Source organism: Austrofundulus limnaeus, unplaced genomic scaffold, assembly GCF_001266775.1.
Source record: "Austrofundulus limnaeus strain Quisiro unplaced genomic scaffold, Austrofundulus_limnaeus-1.0 Scaffold26, whole genome shotgun sequence".
NCBI classification, from domain to species: domain Eukaryota; kingdom Metazoa; phylum Chordata; class Actinopteri; order Cyprinodontiformes; family Rivulidae; genus Austrofundulus; species Austrofundulus limnaeus.
In genome coordinates, this window is record NW_013952428.1 from 2,793,779 (window position 1) to 2,817,624 (window position 23,846).

The 23,846-nt window shown below is 36.5% G+C and overlaps 1 protein-coding gene across 1 annotated transcript in view; it reads left to right on the forward strand.

Moving 5' to 3' along the window:
- chchd3a (coiled-coil-helix-coiled-coil-helix domain containing 3a) overlaps positions 1–23,846 on the forward strand; it is a 67,438-nt gene that overhangs the window by 4,767 nt on the left and 38,825 nt on the right. Inside the window, exons 4-5 of the mRNA XM_014004802.1 lie at positions 5,723–5,816; positions 16,135–16,315. Coding sequence (XP_013860256.1) covers positions 5,723–5,816; positions 16,135–16,315 — 275 coding nt within the window. The remainder of the gene's footprint in view (positions 1–5,722; positions 5,817–16,134; positions 16,316–23,846) is intronic.

Consider the following 23,846-nt stretch of genomic DNA (forward strand, 5'->3'; position numbering starts at 1 on the left):
GAAACAGTGGGTCCTCACCAGGCTGTGTAGTTTGCTTCATCTCTAAAGAGATGCTGCTCTTGCACTGAGTGCTGAGAGTCCACTTTGTTAAACATTCTTCTTTTAAAAATGAAAGTTTATTGATTTATTACACTTACATATTACGCTTTTATAATTATTAGTTGTAAAACGGTCACCAGGCAATATTATCGTTTATCGCAATAAATTTTGAGACAATTAATCGCCCAGCAAAATTTGTTATCGTGACAGGCCTAACAATGGCTAGAATGAAAATGTGGAGTTCAGAAAAAGTGGAAGTAGCAGAATTGAGAAAATTAATTAGATTTCAGGCATTTTGCTGTTTTTATTTCCTGTTTCATTTCCTGTTTTTGTTTTTCCTGTATTTTTTTGATTGAATTAATTTTTTAATGGGCCATGTTTGAATGTTGATGTACAACACTTTAGTCTGCTGTGGTGCATAAAGTGCTTGAAAAATAAAGTTGGATTAAAAATATAAATGGAAAAAAATAAATGGAATTTGAGAAAAAAAAATAAAACGGATTTTATAGGACCCTGAAAAAGCTTTTAAAATTCTTAAATTGTTGTACAAGAATTGTCCAAAAAACAGAAAAAAAACCTACCTGACAATTGAAAATATTAAGTAAAGCTCCATTGAAAAGACTTATTTGGTGGGTGCCAATTAATTATGCTTTAAAAAGGTACTTGTTTTTAAACTATTAAAATAAAACGTAAAACATAATTCTGAACTATAATAAATGGCGTAATTTTAAAGTTTAAGGCATTAGCTTTCCAAATATAATGCACTTTATAGGAGTTAGTGTTTCTACATTGTCTGTTTTTAAACCTTATAAAATCCCATTCTTCATTTTGACCTTGCATTCCTTTTCACACGTTGAGTTTAGTATATTTAAGAATTATTTTATTGTTACTTTCAAAAAATAAAATTAGAAATTTGGAAAAATATAAAATGGATTTCGTAGAACTCTATTGTCTGTGAAATATTAAACCATGTTTCAGGCAGAAATGTAGAAATAAATAAAGAGCAAAATTTTTGTCCTGCTCAACACCAATTTTTTAAGACCACAAATTAATGTGCAAGTGTTTTTTTAAAAGTTCTTGTATTTATACCTTGCCAAAGGCTTTATAATATGACACAAAGTATTGTTTTTTTCATTTGAATTTTGATTGAGTCTAAAAGAAAAGCAGTATGATAAGCCACTTTTCACAATCAAAAACCATTTGACTTTTTTAACCGCTTTGACGTAAATTCCTGTCTTTGCCAAAGAACTGAGCAAATTCTAATTACACACCAAAAGGACTGACCAGGTGGCTTTATGCATTGAGAACCTGGAGTAGAAAAGGTGTTGAATCACAGCGGTGCCATTAGAGGTCACCTCACAGCTTAAGTTAGATACCAAGGTCACAAAGTATTATAGAAGTGAGCAAAAGTCAACTTGTATGATTGATCATGCCTAAGCATGCTCTTTTTAAGGAATAGGAAAGCAAGGTGTGATGAATGTGAATGTGAATCTCGTTAAAAATGTTGCAAAGTTCAGCCCAATTCTCAAAGGGTATGACCTTAATGAGGCAGACATTGATTATGTGTGTCCACGAGAGTTGGGTATCGAGTGAGGCTCTCAGCAGGTCGACTGTTTCTAAATCATGCCCTGACTAAGTATGTGTGCTGATTACGCCATAGTCAAGGTTGTACTTCCTACACCTTCTCCAGTATGCTATAAATATTCATACGCTCGAGCCCACACACCACTCTGGACTAATAGTCTGGTTAAAAATGTCTCCCAGGTGCAGGAGTGAGAATAGGGGTAAATTAGAAAGCGGGAAAGGCGAAAGTATGGATGCATAGAATGGAAATTTGTGACATATCAAGCTCTTGTTGTTCAGTTCAAATTATCAGTTACACCTTCAGCTCCATACATGAGTTTGAATGAACTGCAAACTGTGAATAGGGGTAAAATCAGATGGTCAGTGTGGTATCTGCCTAAGCTGGAAACAAGCTCATGGCACTTTTTTCTTTTCTTCCCTTTTTTTAATCTATTTTGTGAAAGGTGTGCGGTGACTCAACTAAGCGCAAGGTAGAAACGTGAGGAAGTGGTAATGTTACAGATTATGCCCTCCATGCGGGTCCTGGGGTTAATGAAACTTCTGATGAGAAATGCAATTTGCCTTTGTCTATTATCTCCACTGCCAATAGCCTGTGCTCCACTGCCTCGTCGCCTCCTCTGTGGGTTTTTCCATAGGGTGCAGTGATTGGTGGAAAGAAAAAAAGGAGGGAGACGCGTCTAAAAAGATGATGAGTTTTTAATCTTTTTAACATTTACATGTCCTACTTGGGACTGACAAGGTCTCTGTCAATCTGGGATTGTCTCCGACCCTAAGCAGCCTCCCTCAAGGACCCCAGACAGTGTTTATCATATCAGAACCTGTTCTGTGGCTGACCCTGTGGGCTCACTAGCAATCTGAAGCCTCCCTCTGCAAAGCTGGAGAGGAAATGAAGAGTTGCCTATGCTTTCCTGAACTTAGAGGACTTTGAGAATTTTACTTTTCACAGCATACTTCAAGAGGTTTTCTATTGATAATATAAATGCTACTGTATAAGACTGTAGGACAGTTAAAGCTGGAATGGCAGTTTTAACCTATTCAAGTTCATTTTCACTGCTTAAGCACAGAAGGAAGTTATTACTGAATTTTTTTGTCAAGTGCAMCATGTTTGAAAAGTGAATTGCAATAAAAGTATTTTTTGTTGTATCAATTTTATACTGAGCCCGCGAGGGGACATGGGGGATTTTTTTTTTCTTTTTGCGTTCCCACGCAAAAGTATTGTGTTCCCTCACAAAAGTCGTTTGTCACCGTTGTGCCTACCGGTTTATTAACAAACTCACATGTTCACCATTAGCGAGTTAGCCTACTGCTTTAATTCAGCTTCAGAATGAATACAGTATATCACATAGCCACGCATGGACGTATGTCATATGCCGATATTTTAACACAGTGCAGCCACACAACATCAATGTCAATTTCACGAACTTGTGGCGACACATCCTGTTTTGGTAACTGGATATTTCAAAATAAAAGTCTGATTATATCAGTTCATTTACAAATCAAACTTTTGCGTGGGAACGCAAAACAATACTGCGAGGTAACGCAAAAGGATTGTGAGGGAACGCAAAAGTATTGCGAGGTAACGCAAAGGTATTGCGTGGGAACGCAAAAGAAAAAAATCCCCCCATGTCCCCTCGCGGGCTCTGTAATTTTACAGTACATTAATTTGAGAGTAACAAAAATTAGACTTAAATTGAAAACTGGCTTGTGACAGCTGAAACCAAACATCCAAAACTTCATGTAATTATTTATTTTTTGTATTTATTTATATTTTTCTTATTCCTTGGTATTTGTGGGGTTTAGGGTGGCATCTTTTGCCTTCCAAAGACACTATTTCTTTAAACAGTTTCTAAGCGAGTAGTATCTATTTTACTGTCAAGTTTTCCCCAGTGAACTTAGTTTTCTAACACACAGAACAGTACTGCTCACTTTATTTCGCTGTGGGGATGTTCTGGTTGAGCAATTTATGTTTAGTAATTATTTTCAAAAGACAATTATGAAAAGCACCATCCTGTTATTATGTTGACGTCTCTAAATTACCCGTATGTCAAACTGAGATTAACACTGCAACTTCAAGTACTGAGGTAAGAGAGTAATTTTGTTGACACAATCATCAAATAAAATATTTTTTGTATTTTGTTTTTAGAGTCATAGTATCATCGCCTGTTATGAACCAACACAAGGAATCTACTTTATAAAATCCCATGGACATTTCTGGTGTCTTTTAAAAAATGGAGCATTCATATCCTTTTGTAGTTTCATAATTACCATTTTTGATTTTATTAGCTGTGGTGTGACATAARTCCCTGCTGCAGAACCTCTGTCAGGATTTCAGACCTACAGGTTGTCTCTTCTCTCCAAACACGCTCATAATTAGACTCTCCTCAGCAGTGAGATCAATGGTGCTTGTGATTGCAGTCAAACATGATGGATATTATTTTCTCGCGCTCTGAACAGCAGGTGTCAGCGGCCTATGTCTCTGAGGACGTACTCTACCGCTAAAAAGTAGTGATCTGACAGTATCTGTGTTCTGGAGATTCTAAACCTCTAGTTTCAGAATACTTGTCAAATCTCATGACAGTTATTTGGTGGAATTTGCAGGCAAAAAAAGTATTTAAATTGTAGACATCAGAGAAACGATCAGAACACTTCTGATGGTATCTTGGCATGTTATTATTGGCAGTATTTTCTAAAAGCATTTGATACGGAAAGTTAATATGTTGAAAGGTGCAGAACATTCGCTCTGACTTTCAGCACATGTTTAGGTTTGGAGTTTGTGAGATCAGAATGAACTGTGTACTAAAAGTACTTTAAAAATACACACTAATCCTGTGCCTAAATTTAGTGCCTGAGCACGTCAGTACTCTTGGAGTTTTTTGTTGATTCCATAAAATGACTTTGCATAGTTCTGGTTGTTCTGTTTTCTCTTCGTGTTAATCTGATTTAAGTGTAATGAGGTTTCTGTGGCCTGCTGTTACCACATGTTACCAGGTAATAATAGACTCTGACAATAGGGATTATCCTATCTAACTAATGCAGTGGGAGACTAATCTTGACACACTTTCCCCCCTTCATCATCTGCAGCGTTGCAGCAGACCGCATGCCACTTCTGTCTTCAGAGCACGTTTTTGGGCTGGTCGCCGGCCGGCATCTTTACTTTCATGCTTAATTACYTGCCAAGATAGACCAGTGAGGACACGGAGTCATACGCGTATGTCGTCAATGACGTGATATATGGAGACAGGGCGGTATTGAATTGTGATTTTTAGGAACGGGGAATATGTATTATGTCATTTTATGTGTCTGTTCATAATACGCAGGATATTCTCTAAGCAAACCACATCAGTGTTTGTATTTTTCAGTTTTCTTCTGATGGAAAAATCCCATACACTACTGTCATTGTGGAATTATTTACCAACTTCTAAACACTTTTACACAAAACAAGATGAAGTTGTCTGAAAAATGGACATGCTATAACGGTATTATAAAGCTACTTGTTAATTATCTGTGCAAGTTTCAGGTGTAAAGTAAAAAGGTATACACTACTTAACAATTTTAAGAAAATTTACGTTAAATGAATATTTTTGCCATTTTGAAGCAATTATTTTGATAGTTTTCCTTTAACACTAATATTCTCAACTAACCCAGTTAAGACAAACTATGGAAAACCAAAACACGGCCATAAAAACAGTTTTGGATCACGATAACCCAAATAAGGTTATGAACTTAGGAAGCAAAACCTGACTTCCGTTTTGTGCGAGAACAATTTAGTCTTACTTGGAAAGATGGCTTTTATGTCCTAAAAAGGTTTTTGCTGAATTTTGAAACTCAAAAGTTGTTTTATGGCACACATTATAAACTGTTTCAGTTTTGTTTGCTTTTCTAATACGATGCTGTAGATATGAAAAATGCACACTTTTTGAGTGAAAAAGGTTTCTTTGGGGGCAAATATTTAAATAAAGCATTTGATGGAGACACATTTTTCATTAGCTTAGTTGGTTGTAAAATCTAGTAAATGGCCTTGTACTCCGCCATCCTTGTTTTTTTGCTATTTCCACATGCTGTAACTATATTTCATTTTCGCTTTTTTTTTGTCTTTTAGTGGATGACGAGGCCCTGAGGAAGAAGATCGCTGATGAGCTGAGAAAAGGCTTGGAGCAAGAGAGGGCTAAAGCCGAACAAGAGATGCAAGCATGGTTAGACTCATGTACACACATACATACATACTCACATACACACACATAATCTTCCTCTGTAATGGGGTTCTTTTCGTGGTTTTGCTGAAAGAAGTTTGGTGATCTTGAAATTAAATGGGAGACTTTTGGTATGCAACCTWACCACCAACAATCTGCTCACTTCAGCTTTTTTTTGTTCTTGGCTCCATGTTCATGACAGTTAGTAACAAGGTGCGCTACTGTCCATCTTTTTGTATTTTTTTTTTAATTCGAAGACTTTTTCTTAATGTGACCATTCCTCGCTTTCATTAATAGTCAAAAAGGTCAGCATCAGTCTTTCTGATCCCTACTGTTTCCAATTTACCTCTCTTCCGAAGCACATCAGCACATTTTCCCTTCCTCCCTATTTGCTGTCGTCCTCTCCTCCTGCTCTCCTGCAATCAATTAATCATGTCTTAGAAAGGAGGGCACAATGCTGAGATAATTTCCTGGGTGTAGAGTGGTGATCTATTAGCACTCCCTGATGAAGAAACGCACTGTTCTTGTCCATTCCCTTTTTCTTCCCCTTCTTTCTGAATCATTTTCTGCCCTATTCTTCATGAATAAAACGACTTTTTATTTGGTTGGGAAAAAGGCATTAACCTAGCATCTRGCCTGCTATTTAATGCTTCATTCAAGGCAAAATAAATTCAGTCAAGTGTAGAGTTTTACACCTTAATTACTAGGAAAGCGTTTATCCTTATAGTTTTTTTTTATTTAAAATTCCCAACAGATATTTAGTTATTAAAAACTCAATGCATATGTTCACATAAAAAATAAAAGAAGTGGAAGCAATTTAAACTTGATAAACTCCTAACAGAAGTAGAGCAGTTGCAGTGAAACTAATTTTTATTTTATTAGAGTGTTTTGGCATTTAASTTTTGCTTTTAAAGATGGGTAATAGAAAGTAGTGCTTCATTTTGTCCTATGCAATATTGCTTCGAAAAAATTCTTGGGATTTTGAGGATTTGTGGAGCTTCGATTAGGCACGATTCCATCTGTTTGGCTGTAGGGCCATAAATGAACTCCAGAGATCTGGCTTTGCATATTTTGCTCTGGTAGGAGTGAAGTAAAAGCTTCTGAGCTGCGAGTTTATTTATGTGTAGCCTCAACTAATTCGTAGAAAGGAGCGGGTGCAGAGAGCAGATTTGCCTCTGCTGCTTCTCTGTGAGGCATCAGAGCAGAACAACCCAGCAAAGGATGAGAGAGAAGGTGGGATGAGGGTAAAAAGAACTCTTACACCAACTTGTTTCTTATCCCTCATCGTAACACATATTTACTGTACCAGTTTTTCTCTTTTACTTTTCAAGACACTTTTCCTCCACTTTGCACCTCATGTCTTATTAATTCACCACCTTTCTTTTTTGTGCTATTTTTCCCAAAACATTCTTGTTTTTGTTTGTTTCTTGATCCTGTCACTGTATTTTTCAGTCTAATTTGGTCATGTTTCATTTTTCTATCAGACTTCTTTTCTTGGGTGTGAATGCCTGTGCTTGAGAGTCCAACTCTAACACTCAAAGGTTAGCTGTTGTGAAACTTCTGCCCATTATTTCAGTATGTAGTCGAGCAGCCCATTTTGGCCTGTGCTGTATAATTGCATGTCAGACTTCTGAGTCCGAACATTGACCTTATCTCAGAGTGTCTGCATTCCTGCTCAGTTAAACAGCCACTCTAATAAATTCTTTATTGGTTTAAAATCAAACACAAAGAGTTTAGCCTATAGAAATATTGCACTATAACTATATCAGAGATATTAGAAACAGAACATTTTCAGGTCATTTTCAAAAGGTACAACTAGAGATGGTAATTATACTGTTGAGTGGAGTCTAATAAAGAATTTATGTTATTTTATATATTTGTGGGTTGTTTCCAATACCATGCAATTTGAGGAACTACCTACCAGTATCAGTGTACAAGAACTGCATCCTGGTGTGGTGTAAGGCCACTGTACCCATCTAAATATAAGATTCTTGCACTGTTTTACCGAAACCGCAATCAGATATGGTGTACGCATGTGTTCCTATGTGTGTGAGCATGTGTGTTTGGGAGAGTGCATACATCCATAAAATATTCATAGCCAGCATTCAGACACATTATTTCTACCATCAATATTGCATCAGGGCTTTAAATGCTTTTGTTTCAATGCACCTGGGTTTAGCCTGCACTGGTATGCAGGCTTACCAGGAATTTTTGTTCCACTACTGTACGGAGATTTCTCTTGTGAAGATGAAAGTTGGACAACAGGAAGTATGCGAAGGGTGAAGATTAGGTTGACGACAGGATGTGAGTGATAGGAGATAAGACAAAAGACATTAATAATTAATTTTAAATTAGTTTTAAAACCAAAATTGTGGTTGATGCTATAAAAATAACGGATATGGCTTTTTTCCCACAATTTGACATAAAATCCTAAGATCTTAATGAAATTGTTGAGATAACTCAAGATACTACGAAAATATAATATAATAGGCTTATTAACTAAAGCCATTTTAAGTTTGTTGCCAGGCAGATTTGAGTTTAGGCAATAAGTAATGCTTAATAACTTTAGAAACACATTATTTATGAGAGCATACAGCCTGAGAGCTCTTACTTGCACTTACAACACTAATAGAAAAATACTTACTGTATTTATTCAAGTATAATACGTAAAATTAGATCCATAAAATCATCCATAAAGTTGGGGGGTAGTACTATACTCGGATAAATATTGCTACTTATGTATTTTACTTGAAATATCTGCTTCATCCACAAAATCCCTGAGTCCGAAAATGAGACCGCGTCATAAAAAGCAGTCGAAACGAGCTTACCTCTGACACTACTTCGTGCTTCAGAGCGAGATAGTAACAGTTCCAGGCAGGCAACATGATGTGGAGAAAAAAAAGGGTGAAAAAAGCAGTCCTGCACCTTAATAATGATAACAAACTAATGATATTAGCGTGTGACCGGGCTGCTCCTTGAACAACAACAAACACATGTTCATCTGTAATGGCTGCCTTCTACCGGTGTTCTGAAAAAGTTTGKATCCCTGAAAAAAGTTTCCCCACCAGAGGGGGCACTCGCGAATAAGAAGTAATCTGCTTTTCTCCCCACAAGATGGCCCAAATCTTATGTGAAGTCTCTGACTTTTGTGTTGGCGCMTCCTGGTGGACTATGTGTAAAATGCCAGAATTCATATGATGTTGCTACAGCTGATATATATTTGTTGTCAAAATACCTTTTAGTATATATGTTGTTAAAATAAAATGAACAGTCCAATGATCATTTTGCTGATATGTACATATAAAGACTGCAAAGGCTGAAAAATCTTTGAAGTCTGTATGAAATTGGAGGTAGTTTGAGGATTAAATTTTTTTTATCCTTTTTTAAGCTTAAAAAAGTGGGGGTCGTGATATACATGAGATCGTATTATACACGAATAAATACAGTAACTGGTAATTTATTATTAAAAAAACAATCCATTTCCCTTACTTCTAATTGGCCACAGACATGTAATGGTGATCTCTTTTTTTATTATACACAATCTTGTTATAACTTATTTGCCTGGTCTTTGTTAAAATATGTTAAAATGTTAAAAATGATGCATATGCAGTCACCAGTGACTATTTGGTACACACTGGATGTACTGGGTTGAACACTGTTTGGCCTTCAGATCTGCCTTAATTCATCATAACATAAATTCAAATAAGATGTTGGAAATACTTCTCATAGATTTTCTGTCATATTGACACAGTATCATCATGCGGTTGCTGCAGTTTTGTCAGCTTCCCATCCATGATGTGAATCTCTTTCTCCACCACATCTCAAAGRTGGCTGACTGGATTGAGATCTGATGACTGTTGAGGCTGAGTATCATCAGATCAGGCCAAGTTTTTTTTTCCAATTTCTTATTATCCACTTTTTGGTGAGCCTGTTCAAAWWTCAGCCTCAGTTTTCTGTTCCTAGCTGACAGGAGTGTGTGTGCACCCGGTGTGCTCTTGTGCTGCTGTAGCCCATCTGCTTCAAGGTTGGACGTGTCGTGCGTTTTGAGACTGTGTTATGCATACCTTGTGGTTATTTTAGCTACTGGTCCCTTTCTGTCATTTCAAACCAGTCTGCCCATCTCCTCTGACTTCTGACAGCTACAAGGCAATTTTGTCCACAGATGTATTCTCTTTACAGACCATTATCTGCATCTATTTTATTAGGTGACCAGTGAATGAGGCCATCCTTAAAAACTGCTGTTTATAAATGTTTATGACAAAACACTGTTAAAACTGATTAATTAGAACTGGTAAAATGAAAACTTCAAATGCCTACTAGGAAAAAAACAAAATACAATTTAACTTTAGATTTTTTTTTATGTGGTTACAGTGCTGAGCGGTATGACCAACTTTTTAGATCACAGTATTTTTAACAATTATATGTATCACAATATTATTGGATGGTATATTTATTTCTTTTTTTCACCACAGTTCAATGCAATGTTAAAATGTAGACACACTGCTTATTGGTCAGTCTTGTTCTCCTTCCATGGTTGTAGACATTAGTCGCGGAGGAAAGCCAAGGTGGCCCTAAACAAAGTGCCAAGGTTGAGTTTTTTTCTACAGGCTTTAAGTTGGTAGTCATTTCAAACACCTAAAAATGCTGTCAAGCATAGAGATATTTTCTATATTATGTCCTCTTTTTGTAACCTTGTTGAATGTCACCTCTTAAAAGTCAGAGGATTCGACCAAATAGTCCTTTTTACATTAATACCTCCCTTGCTCTGTCATTTCATCTTTTTTGTTTAAAAACTCAGTCCTATGAACAATCAAAACAACAGTTAATTAGCCAAGATCATCATCCCCTGCCAAGACAATAAAAAGGAAGACATTCATTTATTCTTCAAAGGCACACTACTTTTATTTTCTCCTCCTCAGCTATTGTCTATTTGCTCTCTCTGACTGACTCAACCATTCTCCATGTCAAAGCTTCCCTTTACCTCCCAGTGCCAATCTTCTACAGTCGAATGAAAAATGCGTCCAATATCCCAGAGACAGGCCAATAATGACTGGAAAGCAATAGAGGTGAAGCAGACAGATAGCATCTAGCTAGTGATAGCAGTCTTTGCTTGGGTTAGCACTTGTGAGAAAGTCAGATGCTTTTTTTTCCCATTCGTTTTATTTTCTAAGCCCCCTTTACTTTTGTCACTAGTGACAATTTACATGTAAATAAACAAAGAGCTTCAAAATAATTTTTCAATATGGTCAGCATAACAAAACATGCATTTATTCAAATGTTTGCTTTTAATTTTGCAAAATAAAATATAATTATTTACTTGTTTGCATTTAAAGCACTAAAAATATAAAAAGGCAAACTTTTAATGTATTTTAGTAGCAAATCTTCCAGCTCGTTTTTTTATCTGTTCAAGCAGTTCTTGTTGTTTAGATAAAAGCACATTTGTTCAAAGAAAAACCTGACATGTGAAAAGGTTGAATTTGCTCCTTTTGCTGACCCACATAAGTACCATCAAATACAATTTTTTTTCCAAGAAAAAAAAAATCTTGTTTACTGTTTCTTTTCRATCGTAGTTGTAGCTCAAGCTTCTTTGAGTAAAGGTAGCTTAGATGCATTAGCAGTGCAGGCAGGGAGGCGTGGATTGTGGGGGAAATGGTGAATGTAAAAGGCCATTAGGAGGCTCCCCATGTGTCTGTGTGTGCGTGAGTCAGAGCCTGATGATGGATGGAGTGTGCTGACGTGCGCAGCCCAGTGGACTGTGAGACTGGACATGGCTGGTCTCTCTCCGTCTCCCTCCATCTCTTTCTCCCACTCTATGCTTCACTTCCTCAGGGCCAAACATGTCATGTCGCCACCGCTCCCGCTTTCTACTTACTTTCACTCTTTTTCTTTCTTTTTTTCCTCTTATTTCTCCTTGCTCTCTGACATTTTAGCAACATAGCGTGGCAGATTTAAGGCATCAGGCATACTTCAATTACTTCTAACTGTCATCCAGTCTAAGCTAAAGGTATGTAGGTGAGCTGCTTTTACTGGCTTGTCTATCACCAGTCATCACTGTTTATACATTGCCATATTCTCAGATGATTGAGAATATAAATGAGCTTTTCTATAAAATTTAAAAATCTATCTCTTTGACAGATTATTGTTTGTAGAATACCAGAGCTAAGACATGAAAACAAATCATACACATTATTCATGCCTGTAAATATTCATAGATCGTATTTTTAAATTATCATAAGTGGGCTGTAAAAAATGTTTTATCTTTTGTGTTTATAAAGCTATAAACCTAAAAGAAAATTGAAAATAATACATGTATTTTCATTATGATAAAATTGGCTTTTTATAATCCTAATGTTAAGCTATGTTTCCATTGCAACCATCAGACCGTGACTGGGATTCAAATGAAGGAACTGTGCATCATATCATTTTCCAACATTGGAAATGCATCACACAATCATTGAACATTCCCCGTCACTCTCAGGCATCATCTTTCTCATCAGCGGTATCTTTTATGAGCTCCCTGCATCTTTCTCCGGCAGACGTTCATGAAGATTTTCGCTGTCTTCATTCAGTCTGTCATAACTCACTCCGGTGCTCACACTCTGTTCTCTGTTTATTGTACCTTGCCACGACTGTTTGATTTCTCACAGAAGATCACTTTTAGGGGTTTCAGGGATGTTCCGCCTTATTCAATCAAGCGCACTGTCACTGAATAGGGAGTGTGTTGCTAGGCAACTATGAGAACTCAATGACAGGGTTCAAATGACGGTCCTGCGTTTGCAGAGAACGTTCTGCCTCCATCTGCACAACCGCTTCGCAGAATTGATCATTTCTATTGACGAGTAAACGGCTCTTCTGTGTAGTTATTTGCAATTTATRTGAGCTGCGACTCACACATTTTTATCACACACAAGTTTCACACTACTTTTTATTGTTGCCCTGTTTTGGTATTAATATAAAGAGCCTGTAGAAGCATGTCATGTCAGCAGATTTTGCTGGATGATATATCGCCTCAAAAATTATCACGATAAGCGTAAAATGGTTTGGAGACTAATATAATGATACCCAGTGCTTACAGAAGTCTGCGGAAGTTTATAAATTTACGTACGTAAAAAAGTTACGAACTGAGCAGGACCAGAGATTGGGAAAACAACACACAGCAGCTGTTGAAGCTGTAAAATTGTATCCCAGCTCCTCTATCCAAGCCAGCACAATTTATCCTTTATTGATATTTTTCTGGCTTTATAAAATAATTACCGTCACCCTCATGTTGCTTATGAAATTTACAGTTTACAAAATTTGCATCAAGTTCTGGACGGACCGGGATTGGAGTTTTGAAAACAACACACAACAGCAGCTACTGAAGCTGTAACGTCGCTAACCTCCTCTATTCAAGCCGGCGCAATTTATTCTTTTTGTGGCTTCCTCTGACAAATAACTGGTCATCCTCACGCTGCTTACAAAATTTAAAGAAGTTTACGAAATTTACATAGTGTAAAAACACCCAACTCTCTGCAAACCCAAGGTATGACACTGTTCCCAAAGGGCTTCCTGAGGCATCGCCAGCTGAAAGAAGGCATCAGAAAACCAATGAAGCTGTTCACAGCAGGGTTATTATAGTTAACTAAAACTAACTAAAAAAATGAAAACTAAAGTAGAAAAAACATTTTAGTTAACTGAAATAAATAAAAACTAAAAAAAAAAAGAAAAACCGATGACTAACTAAAACTGTATAACTTTTTTACAAAACTAACTGAAATTATAGATAGAATATCCTTAGTTTTAGTGTTTGTCAATTTATTTTGAGCCATGTGGATCTTTTTATTTATTAATTTTTTTTTTCAAATTGAGTAGCTTCACATTAGCCGTGGGCCGTAACATTTGTTTACAGTCTGCTGCTCAGCATCGTCTGCTAAATGACAACAACAAAAGTTGGGAGAAAGCAGCAACGTCCACTTTGGGATTTCTTTAAATATGACTACGAAAAAAATCAAAGCGTCTTGTAGTGGATGGAACCGAGGATAAAATAGGTGGAGTGCTTCTCAAGGGAAAAACTGCATGAATCAAGCTCACACAAGATGGCTAACTATGACTATCTTGACAYGCTAGCTTCTCTTAGTAGCTCCCATGAAAAATAAACAACACGTAGCACCGGGTTGGACACAACTATTGTCATCGATCTAAATTAATCACCCAAGTTTTTAGTTAGCAAAATTAAGTTACACAATTATTTTAGGAAGCTGTTACTATAATCAAAAGGAAAAAAAATTGTACAGGTCCTCTGGATGGGTTGTTCTTTAATGAAATGTTTCATCTCTCTTCCAAGAGACTTCTTCAGTCTGAGAGTTTCAGGCAAAATTCAGGCTTTTGAGTCCTGCCTCCAGGTGACTGATACTCACATCACATGGCTATCGTTCACACCTAATTAATACCTATTGTTAACAGGGGGTGGAGTGATACTGCCAATGGCAGCGCTGTAGGAGGGGGACAGCTGAAAACGGARGCCCCCACCTCTGTTTAATGATGGATGGTCTTTCTTCACAAAAATGGCTTCTTTTACTCCTCTCTCAAACCAACGTTCCTCTCTATCAAGAATGAGAACATCCTCATCTCTGAAAGAGTGACTGCCGGCCTGTAAATGAGTGAAAACTGCAGAGTTCTGGCCATTAGAATTGGCTCGTCTGTGTTGGGACATTCTTTTGAACAGTGGTTGCTTTGTTTCCCTGATGTATAACCGGTCGCAGTCCTCCTGGCACTTAACAGCATATACAACATTGCTGTGTTTGCTCTGTTACTATAATGGACTGCTTTAACTAGTGACCAAATAGCTGCTGGTTAGTTAACTCACAGGGACATCACAAGCTGGAGGATGCATTGGCAAATAAACTAGAAAAAAACTAATACTAGAACTAATAAAAACTAAACTAAAACCAGGCATTAAAATGCAATAATAACTAATAAAAACTACCAAATCCACTGTAAAAACTTATTAAAACTAACTGAATTAAAAGAAAAGAGTCAAAACGAAATAAAACTCAACTATAATGAAAAATCCAAAACTATTATAACCTTTAAAGGAAAAAAAATTGTTATACAATTTTTTTCCTTTGATTTTTTTACCTGGATTACTGAGATGCATCAGGACATATTATAACCTTTGTTCACAGGACTGTCATGCTACAGAGGTTATGAGAACATGTGCCTGGAAAATACCTGACGTGAGAGTTATCTTCACCCTATGGTAAGGAGTAGAAAAGAGGAAGACGCAAAGAAAACAAACAAGCTGGCAAATGAAGAGTATCAACTTCATTTTAATTATTGTGCAATTAATTGATTATTGTGACAGACCTACAAGCAACATTTCAACAGAAGTTGCTATTCCACCATAGATCGGTTGATCTTATATAGAAAAGCGCCTCCATTTTTTTATATTAATGCAAAACAAAAGAAAAAACCGTTTTAAACTTTAGTTTCAACTCACCAATCAACAGAGAAGAACCCCTCTGTGCCTCTGACAATGGAACTATCGTTATTGCCTCTTGTCAAGAAGTGAGGCTATTTCCTTTTCCAGCCATCATGTCTCTGCAGCACTGGGGAAAAAAAGCGGTCTGCAGAGTTCTGGTAAAAGGTCTCCCAGCTTAAACTGTAGTTGTTTCTTAGAGTTCAAGAAAATGAGTGGTGAGCAAAGATGCACATCAGTAACCAAGAGAAATAAAACCGGCACGTTGAGAGCGGGTGGGCCCAGCTGCCCTGTAATCCTTGCTGTAAGGAAGGATGGACGAGGTGGTGTAGGCAGAAAAGACCCCGTGGATTCTTGTTTTGACTGATACTCAGGTGTCAGACAGAACTCCTTTTACCATCTCTAGTTGTATCAAAACGTTGCAGGAGGACTGAATACTGGGGCAAACTGGTACAGACACATCACTTATAACAAACTGTGTTTTGCACACAGTCACACCACTGAAATGATGCCTGGTGAACAAACCACAAAAATTGATTTTGTGGCATTAGTAATATAATGTTATAGGGTACTTTGTTTGGAATCCTGTAGATGGCATTTTTTTTCTTTTTATTCTCATTTTAATCAACCATGCGCTACTAAGATTGTCATAAATTTAAACTGTACAGTTTTATCAAAGCAACAATATGATTCGCCAGATTGGTTTTTTGGTTTGTTAGATGATAGTGTGTAGTTTTATTGTAAAAGTTTGTACACATTTCTTCAGGTTTTTGTAAGTTTTAAATGGCTTATAATGTTTTGAAAGATTTAGCCACCATTTAGACCTGTGAAAATGTTTAAATGTTTGTTTTTAACTGTATACAGGTTTGATGCAGAGAAGGCCCGAGCATCAGCACAAGCTCAGGCTGAAACTCAATCACAAGTCCAGGCTGAAGTATCCAGAATGTTGTCTGCAGAGCGGGCTGCGACCCAAGAGAGCCTCCAGCAGGCCATTCTAAGAGAAAGGATCACCATCGAGGATGAGAGGCTCAGAGCTCAGCTGCTTGTAAGTGTTGTCACAAAATAATTTTTCWGTATTATTTTTACTTATTTTTTTTCTCTGAATGAATTTCACAAAGCAATGAATTTCTGATGGAAATGTTGTTTGCAGAATAAAAGTGGTTATGGCTAAAGCTAGATTCCTCCTTTGATGGAGAATTCACCTGACTTTATTAGATTATTTTTTTACACATGTATTAAAAGTTTTAAAGTTCCAAAAATAAGTTAGCTTGGTTGGAAATACATTTACATTTTTTAAAACACTATGTAAAGATTCGTTCTGCAGCTGCTTTAGTTTTGTTTATTTTAGTCTGACACATTATTGGGTGCCACCTGTAGACTAAGCTTTGAGTGTTAAAATATAATCAAAGTTTTTTGCTAAGTAGTTAAACTTTATCATAAGTTTCATTTAACTGAGTATAAATAATTCAACAGATCCAATTTTAGGTTTGAAGAGATTTTATTTCTGTTTGGTTTAGTGTCATAATTTCCTACTACTAAGTTCTGCATTTAATTGCAGTACTTCTAATAAACAAAAATACTAATGACTTTTTTTGATCTGATTATAATGAATAAAATGTACTTAAACTTGTTTGTCATAATACATTTTTTTATTAATTCAGTTACCATTTGGTTCACAAATTCTTTCTTCTTTGCTCTTTTATCCTCTTGGAGATATTTATAAAATTTCTGAGAAAATGTTTCTCTAAATTAAAAAAAAAACAACCATCCTCCTGGTGCAATAAATGCTTACTTCCTATCTTTTTCCATTTTGTTTTATTATGTGCTTTTATGTGCATGCATGAGTGTATGTTGCTCATTTTKTWAAGAAAATATCTAAATCTATTATAAAATATCTGTTTGGATAATTCTGCACCACAGGCTGTGAGGTGGTCTAAATTAGGACTGGATATTTGGATATTCACTCTGTGCCTGCACAGGTTTCCTCTCAGTGCTATGAAGCTCCTCTCACTGTCAAAAGACGTAGATTAGGTTAATTGTCAGTTAGGCGAATGTGAACGTGAGCGTGAATGGTTGTCTCTCCGYGTGTGTGTCAGCTGTGTGATTGACTGGCTCTTGCTCAAAGTCAGTTGGAGCGGCTTCCTGCCACATGTGATCCTCTAAAGGATAAGCATATTTAGCTGATGGATGAATGGAAATCTGTGGCACATTATCAAATAGCGTTTTAATTGTTTGACCTTCCAAGCACAAATTCACTGACGGGCGGGGAGCGGGGGTGGTCAATTTGTAAGAGGACAAGTTCCATTTCACAGTCACAGTCTCATGCTCTGAGCTGTACCTTTCAGCTCTTATCGGCAGGGCATGGTTGGCACAACGACAGATGTTTGTGCTATAAGCAGTAATTGCTGTAAGCAGTAATTCAAAGAAGTGCGTCGACTTTGTCAACTCTCACAGCCAAAAAAAGGCCTTAATGAAACGCACATGAACAGTACAACTCAAAGCTGCTATGGAAAACAAACTCAAAGGACTTTCACTTTTCATTTAAAACATCATGAAGTCATACAGTAAGTAAACATTGCCACTCTAGGTCAGCAYTGCCTTGATCCAAATCACTTCCTGTTTATCCTATTAAGAGAAATGTTCTCATTTTGTTCGACTTGTGTCTCTACTTCCTCTAAATTGCCCTCGTAAACATTTACAGATGAACATCCCCAGCACACTCAGGCAGTTTGTTTACTAAAAAAAAACATTTTCCCTGGAGTGTGGCCTCTGTTTACAAACCTATTCTATTGATTATATAGCTCATTTCACACGCCTATTGCAGTAATAGAAAAAATTAATCATTTTGTTGAGAGAGAGTAGGAGCGACGCGTTGATGTGATTCCTAGCCATAGGACAAGTATCTCATTTGGAAGGCGTCGATGATTGAAACTAAAGAAAGAGATAGAAGAGCATTGGTGAGGGGGGAAGTCTATGATTTGATGTTTTTCACTTCATGATATTTGAAGAAAGCAGTTTGAGTTATACGTTCTAATTTTGAGTTGGAGCAAGTTGGGGTAGGGCTGCCATGATTAGTCGACTAGTCGACGACTAATCGACTATTAAAATAGTCGATGACTAATTTAATAGTCGATTAGTCATTTTTTTGTTTGTTTTTTACTTTGTTTTTCTCTCCCAACTGCTTTGACACCTTCCACTGCCACAAMTGCCTTTCTGTCTTTGACACACATGTGCAGTAGTGGTAACCAGGTAGGTCGTGGATGTCACAAGACGTTATACAGACAGGCTCTGGTGTCATGGCTACCCAGCAAAGGAGCTCAAAAGTGTGGGATCATTTTAAGAAAATGAAAGAGAAACCTGTGCAATATCTGCAGAGCAGAACTTTGCCTTCCACAGCAATTATTTTTAGTTAGCATATAGCTAAAATCTAACAATGGTTATACAGTATAATAGCAGCTGCATTCTGGCGCAATAAGCTGTATGTTATATTCAATTAACATATGATCCCATTAGTTGAATAATTAAAAAATTATCAGTGATTAGTGGATTATAAAAATATTAATTTGTGGCAGCCCTAGTTGGGGGCAATAAAGACATGAGACAGAAGGATATAAAAGTAATTCATCCTTTGTATGTTTACATGAATGTGTGCATTCAGTAGTAGTCCTGTGGTTATCATTGCCTGCATCTTTCTAAAGCACTATTTTTTGAACTTTTCCTACTTTGAAGCCATTTCTTGCAGCCCTGAGGCTAACTCCAGACCATTAGCACCCTTTATAGGTACATATAGAAAAAACTGTTGCTTTGGTTTTAGACTTATTCAATAATATGGTCTTTTGTTTGATTATTGGACTGTAACTTGTGTTTTCTACCAACATCAGTTGTTTTTCTTTTCCTGGTCCTTATTCTCTACCAAAAGACACATTGTCAGAGGTTTTGCTGTTTTAAATCACACACAGTAAGTCTGTTTGGTAATTTCTTCTATAAAAGCATTCTTTAAAGCGCTGCAGTTTTAATAGAATCCGACGGGTTATCAGCCGAGGTGCAGTGCTGTTTGCACCACTTATGTAATTGTCAAGTCAGACGCTGCCACACAGCCGATATTCTTTTCAACTGGAAATTGACTTTTTGCGTTTTTAAAGACAGACCATCTCCCATTCATTGTCATTTCACTGTGTTCATCAAACCCCAGAATTGTTCGGTACCCACAGCAAACTCATCTTTGATGAAACACAAAATGTCTTTTGTATGTGTGTGTGTGTTTATGCGTCTGTGCATGCATATGTGTGTGTGTCTCCATCTGCTGTCTGTCCTTTCTTTTGTCTTTTTGCTTTAGTCTGAGACCTAATTTCTTTTTACTGAAAAAGAGCATAAAGAGAAATTTGTAAGAAAATTTACTTCAAAGAATAGGAATGTTGATGCTATTTTTTTCTTATTTTCACAAGTTTCATTTACTTCAGTACACACCCTCATGTCACCCTGTAAATTAAATAAACATTATTGTACAGCACATAAGCAATGGTAATTGGAAGGTGAAAGTAGTTGTGATTGCTAGGCAAAGTCAATAAGGTGATTGACTAAGAGCTCCAAGGAGAAGTTATGGTTTGCTGTTCTAAGCACATAATCTGGTGACCAATAGTGCCTAAAGAGGTGATTTGTTTCATTATTTCTTTAAGCAAATCTGTTTTTGTCTCATGTTTTAGAGGTTTTACTCATAAATTCCTAAACACTTGATTGGTCTGTTGGAAAAAAAGAACATTTTACATGCCTTTTTTGTTATTTTAAGCAACATTTAGCTTTAGCATCACCATAAAAAGCATTTTGCATGCATGCATCCATTTAGACACATTTACTCTCATTTAGATTCTTGCACTGAACTTTCAAAACATTTAGATACAGTGTATTGTTGGAATTAGAAAAGCCTGTTCAACATAATCAGTTTAGCATGTTTTCTTCTCTTGTGTTAATTTAGTTTTAAGCCAAAACACATTTTAATCCAATTACAGCGCAGGCTTGACTGAAAATATTAGGAGATTTGTTCTTATTTGCTTCCAGAAAGTAATAAAATCAGGTGAATGTTATGAAACCGTTTGGTTTTGTTTATTTTCTGTCTTCCACCTATTCTACTTGTTTCAAGACCAAGCTAGAAGAATGATGTATGTAGACTGTAGAGGGACACTTGTAGAGCTGAATGCAGTAAAGCTTAGAGCACATTAAAACCAGTTATGTATTTACCACCCATTAAAATGAAAAAGTAAGGAAATTAAACTAAAACCCCTGGCTCAGAATTGAAAAGTTGGACAAATTTGCTTTAATAAAAACAAAATTGTGTTTTGAAAAAAAAAGATCAAAACTAAAATTCTTATATTGATCCCATTAATTGAAATGAACTCTGCACATGTTTATTGTGACAGAGAATAACTTCTCTCCCTGTGGCAGCTGTGCTTGTGTTCTTCTTCCAGCGTGGCATTGATTTGTCCCCCTCATTAAGATACAGGTCACGGTGAGTGGTGGGACCCCATACGTTCCCTCCTCCTTCACTCACAATAAGGGCAAGGCTATGAGCAGTTATGCCTCCCCACGCTCACCTATAATGGCCATAACCTTCACAACCACGGCTGCACCAATTACAGTGACATGCATTGAAGAGGTTTGCCCCAAGACATTGGCGTAGACCAAGATTGGGTATCATTTAGTTTTTATTGATTTGGTTTCTGGTTAKTTTAGTTTTAAATTGTCATCTCAAGTGTATTGCAGATTCAACAATTGCCATGTCATGAAAGTGTCATCTTATTCATTTGTCAAGATGATTGTTTTTGGAAAGTTGTAAAAAGTCACAACAAATAAACTTMTTGTGATTTAGAAAAGCTAAAACAACCAACAATACAAATATTGTTTTCTTTAAGAAAAAAGAATACTTGTTTTACAAGTTCTTGTTTAATCTATCAACGGTTGGATCTTAATCGCSTTTTGGCTTCTTATTATATAAAGATTACATAAATGTCATATGATAAATGCCATGTGTATCTAGGGTGCTCGATGATTTATACCACCCCAGTAGGAATTCTTTTCTCTCAGCCATTCCCTTTCCTGTCAGGCTGACTGGCAGCAGCCAGCCAGCAAGTCTACCGGTAATTGAAACTTCACACTATTGTAGGCAGGGGTGTTTGTTGTCATCACCAGTAATGTTGGGTTTCCAAGGTTCTGTTGTCTGAAGGGAACACGTTCAGCATCAGTGGTCACACATGTAATGCCGCTCAAGGGGAACCAAAATAACGAAAATAGGAACGATAGCCTAAACATGAGGTTTTGTGTCATTTAGAAGCATTACTGAATTTCTGTTTTTTTCTAACATTGCATGATAGTTTAACCTTCATTATTATAAATACAATAATACTGACAAGTGAACTTTGTGAAAGGCCAAAAGCTACATTTGATAAATTAAGTGGTTATATTCAGCAGAGTTTTGCGGCTGACTGTGAAATTCAAATAGTCACGTTACTTCATTCGATTGTCATCTGCTTCACTGGCAATGTGATGACTGTGTTTACTTTCTTGTAAAGTTGCTGACAGCCAAGTGTAGAAGAAGAATGAACAATTTATTACACCTGAATTTAATAATGAGGCATTCATGTTTAATTACAAAAGCAACAACAAATAACAAACAATTATATTTACTGGTTAACAGTGACAATAAAGAAGCATGCATTTCAAGAAACTGTAAATGTAATCTTGTCTTTAGATGCTGACAGTTTTATGCAACTCCGACACATAGTGTTTACAGAGCTGCCGTATACCCAGTCTATGCCCATGTGTCAGTGCACACATCTGTATTTTAATAAAATCATAGACCCCAGCCATACCCTCTTTTTATTTTCAACAATTCTGCTCCCACCAGAACCACACTGGTCCATTGTTCAATCAATCATTCACCATAGCTTCTCACCTAGACACAAGCGCCAACCCTCAGGCAGACTTTTCAATCAAACGTAGAATCATCAATCTTTGCTTGCTCCGAATAGTGGTTTGGGTGGAGTAATGGCTTTGTCTACTACTAGTAACTGGTCCCAAACACTTAAATCTTACATTTACTTTGCCATGTTTTATTTGGCACCTTGACATTTTCATTGAGTATTGCTCTGTCGAGTTTAACAGTACAGGATATTCAGTTTTTTTATGATTATAAGTTTTTTCTGTTACTTCTCGTACTTTCATTAGCAGTTGGCCATTAGTTTTGCAGTAAAACATCTCACATGGAGCTGACGAATTTAAGTAAAGCTAATCTCCACACTTCTGAAACAAAACAGGTTTATCATCTGCTGTTTTTTGTTGTAACTTGCTATAAAAATTAATGCAAAAAGAAGTAGTTTAACAGTTTATTTCAATTTAAAATTCCTCAAGTTTTCACTTAAAAAATTAGGCATCCTACTATCACACAYTGTGTTTTCCTCTTCATCAACAGGTGTGCAAAAGTTTAGTATCTGGACCCCTTTCTTCCTTCCTTTTTTATTATAGCTTAGCAAAAACATATACAAATGAAAATAAATTAACCATCTTAAGCTTGTTATAAAACCCTGTAAACAGACACTGTAAGTGCTTGTTGCAGTGAAATCAGGCTCGAGTCTCAGCCCGGTAGTTGTTAAGCTTTTTTTTTTTTTTCTTTGCTCCTTTTTTCGTTTAACAATTTCAGCTTTCACAGCATGGGGTAATGGAACAGACCAAGAATGTTTGTTTGCTCCCTTCTCAATAAAACGCACACGCTCGCACACACATACATCATGTTCATCCTATCAGAGCTCAGAGAGAATCAGTAAACGCTCTTCCTAAAATGTGTTCTATTTGATGACTGGTTGCCTTGAAAATGACTTGGTGAAGCTTAACATTTTTAATGCAACACGGCCCCCCTACCTGCTCTGTTCACCTTGGTAGTCCTCTCAATTGCACCCCGCACAGAACTGCAATATCCAGAAAATATCCTGCTTTTAAGAAATATTGTGTACTTCAATTGCATTTTAGATACAGGCGACTGGCCCTGCCTGATAATGGCTTGACGATTTAATGTACCAGGTATTACAGGAGACATGCTGAGTTAAAAATTGGTGCCTGTTGGTGGTATTTTAAAGAAATAGTAAAGAAAAAATATTAGTATCTTTTGAACAGGTTATTTAGTAAATTCACAGTAGTGCATAAAGAAAATTAGGTGCTTAAGGCTTTTTTTGTTTTAATACAACTTCTGAAAAGTTGGAGGCAGTGTCCTCCATTATCAAGAGAGGAACATGTATCTAGCTTTTTTGGTTTGAAAGTAAATATGTTGGCATTGTTACTTATATGGTACGTATATGGTATGTGTAGTTTAAGCATTACTATAGACATCATTAATGCTGAAATACATAAACAACTTTTTAGGGCAACATATAACGTTATGTTTGTCACACAGTGATTTGATGTAGTTTAGAATAATAACAACAAACCATATTTTGCTAATATTAAACAGCCTTGTAGTCCACATTTGTTTCCAGTTTTAAACATTTTGTCAATGCAGAAAAAAAACAGAACAATGATAGAATATTTAACCT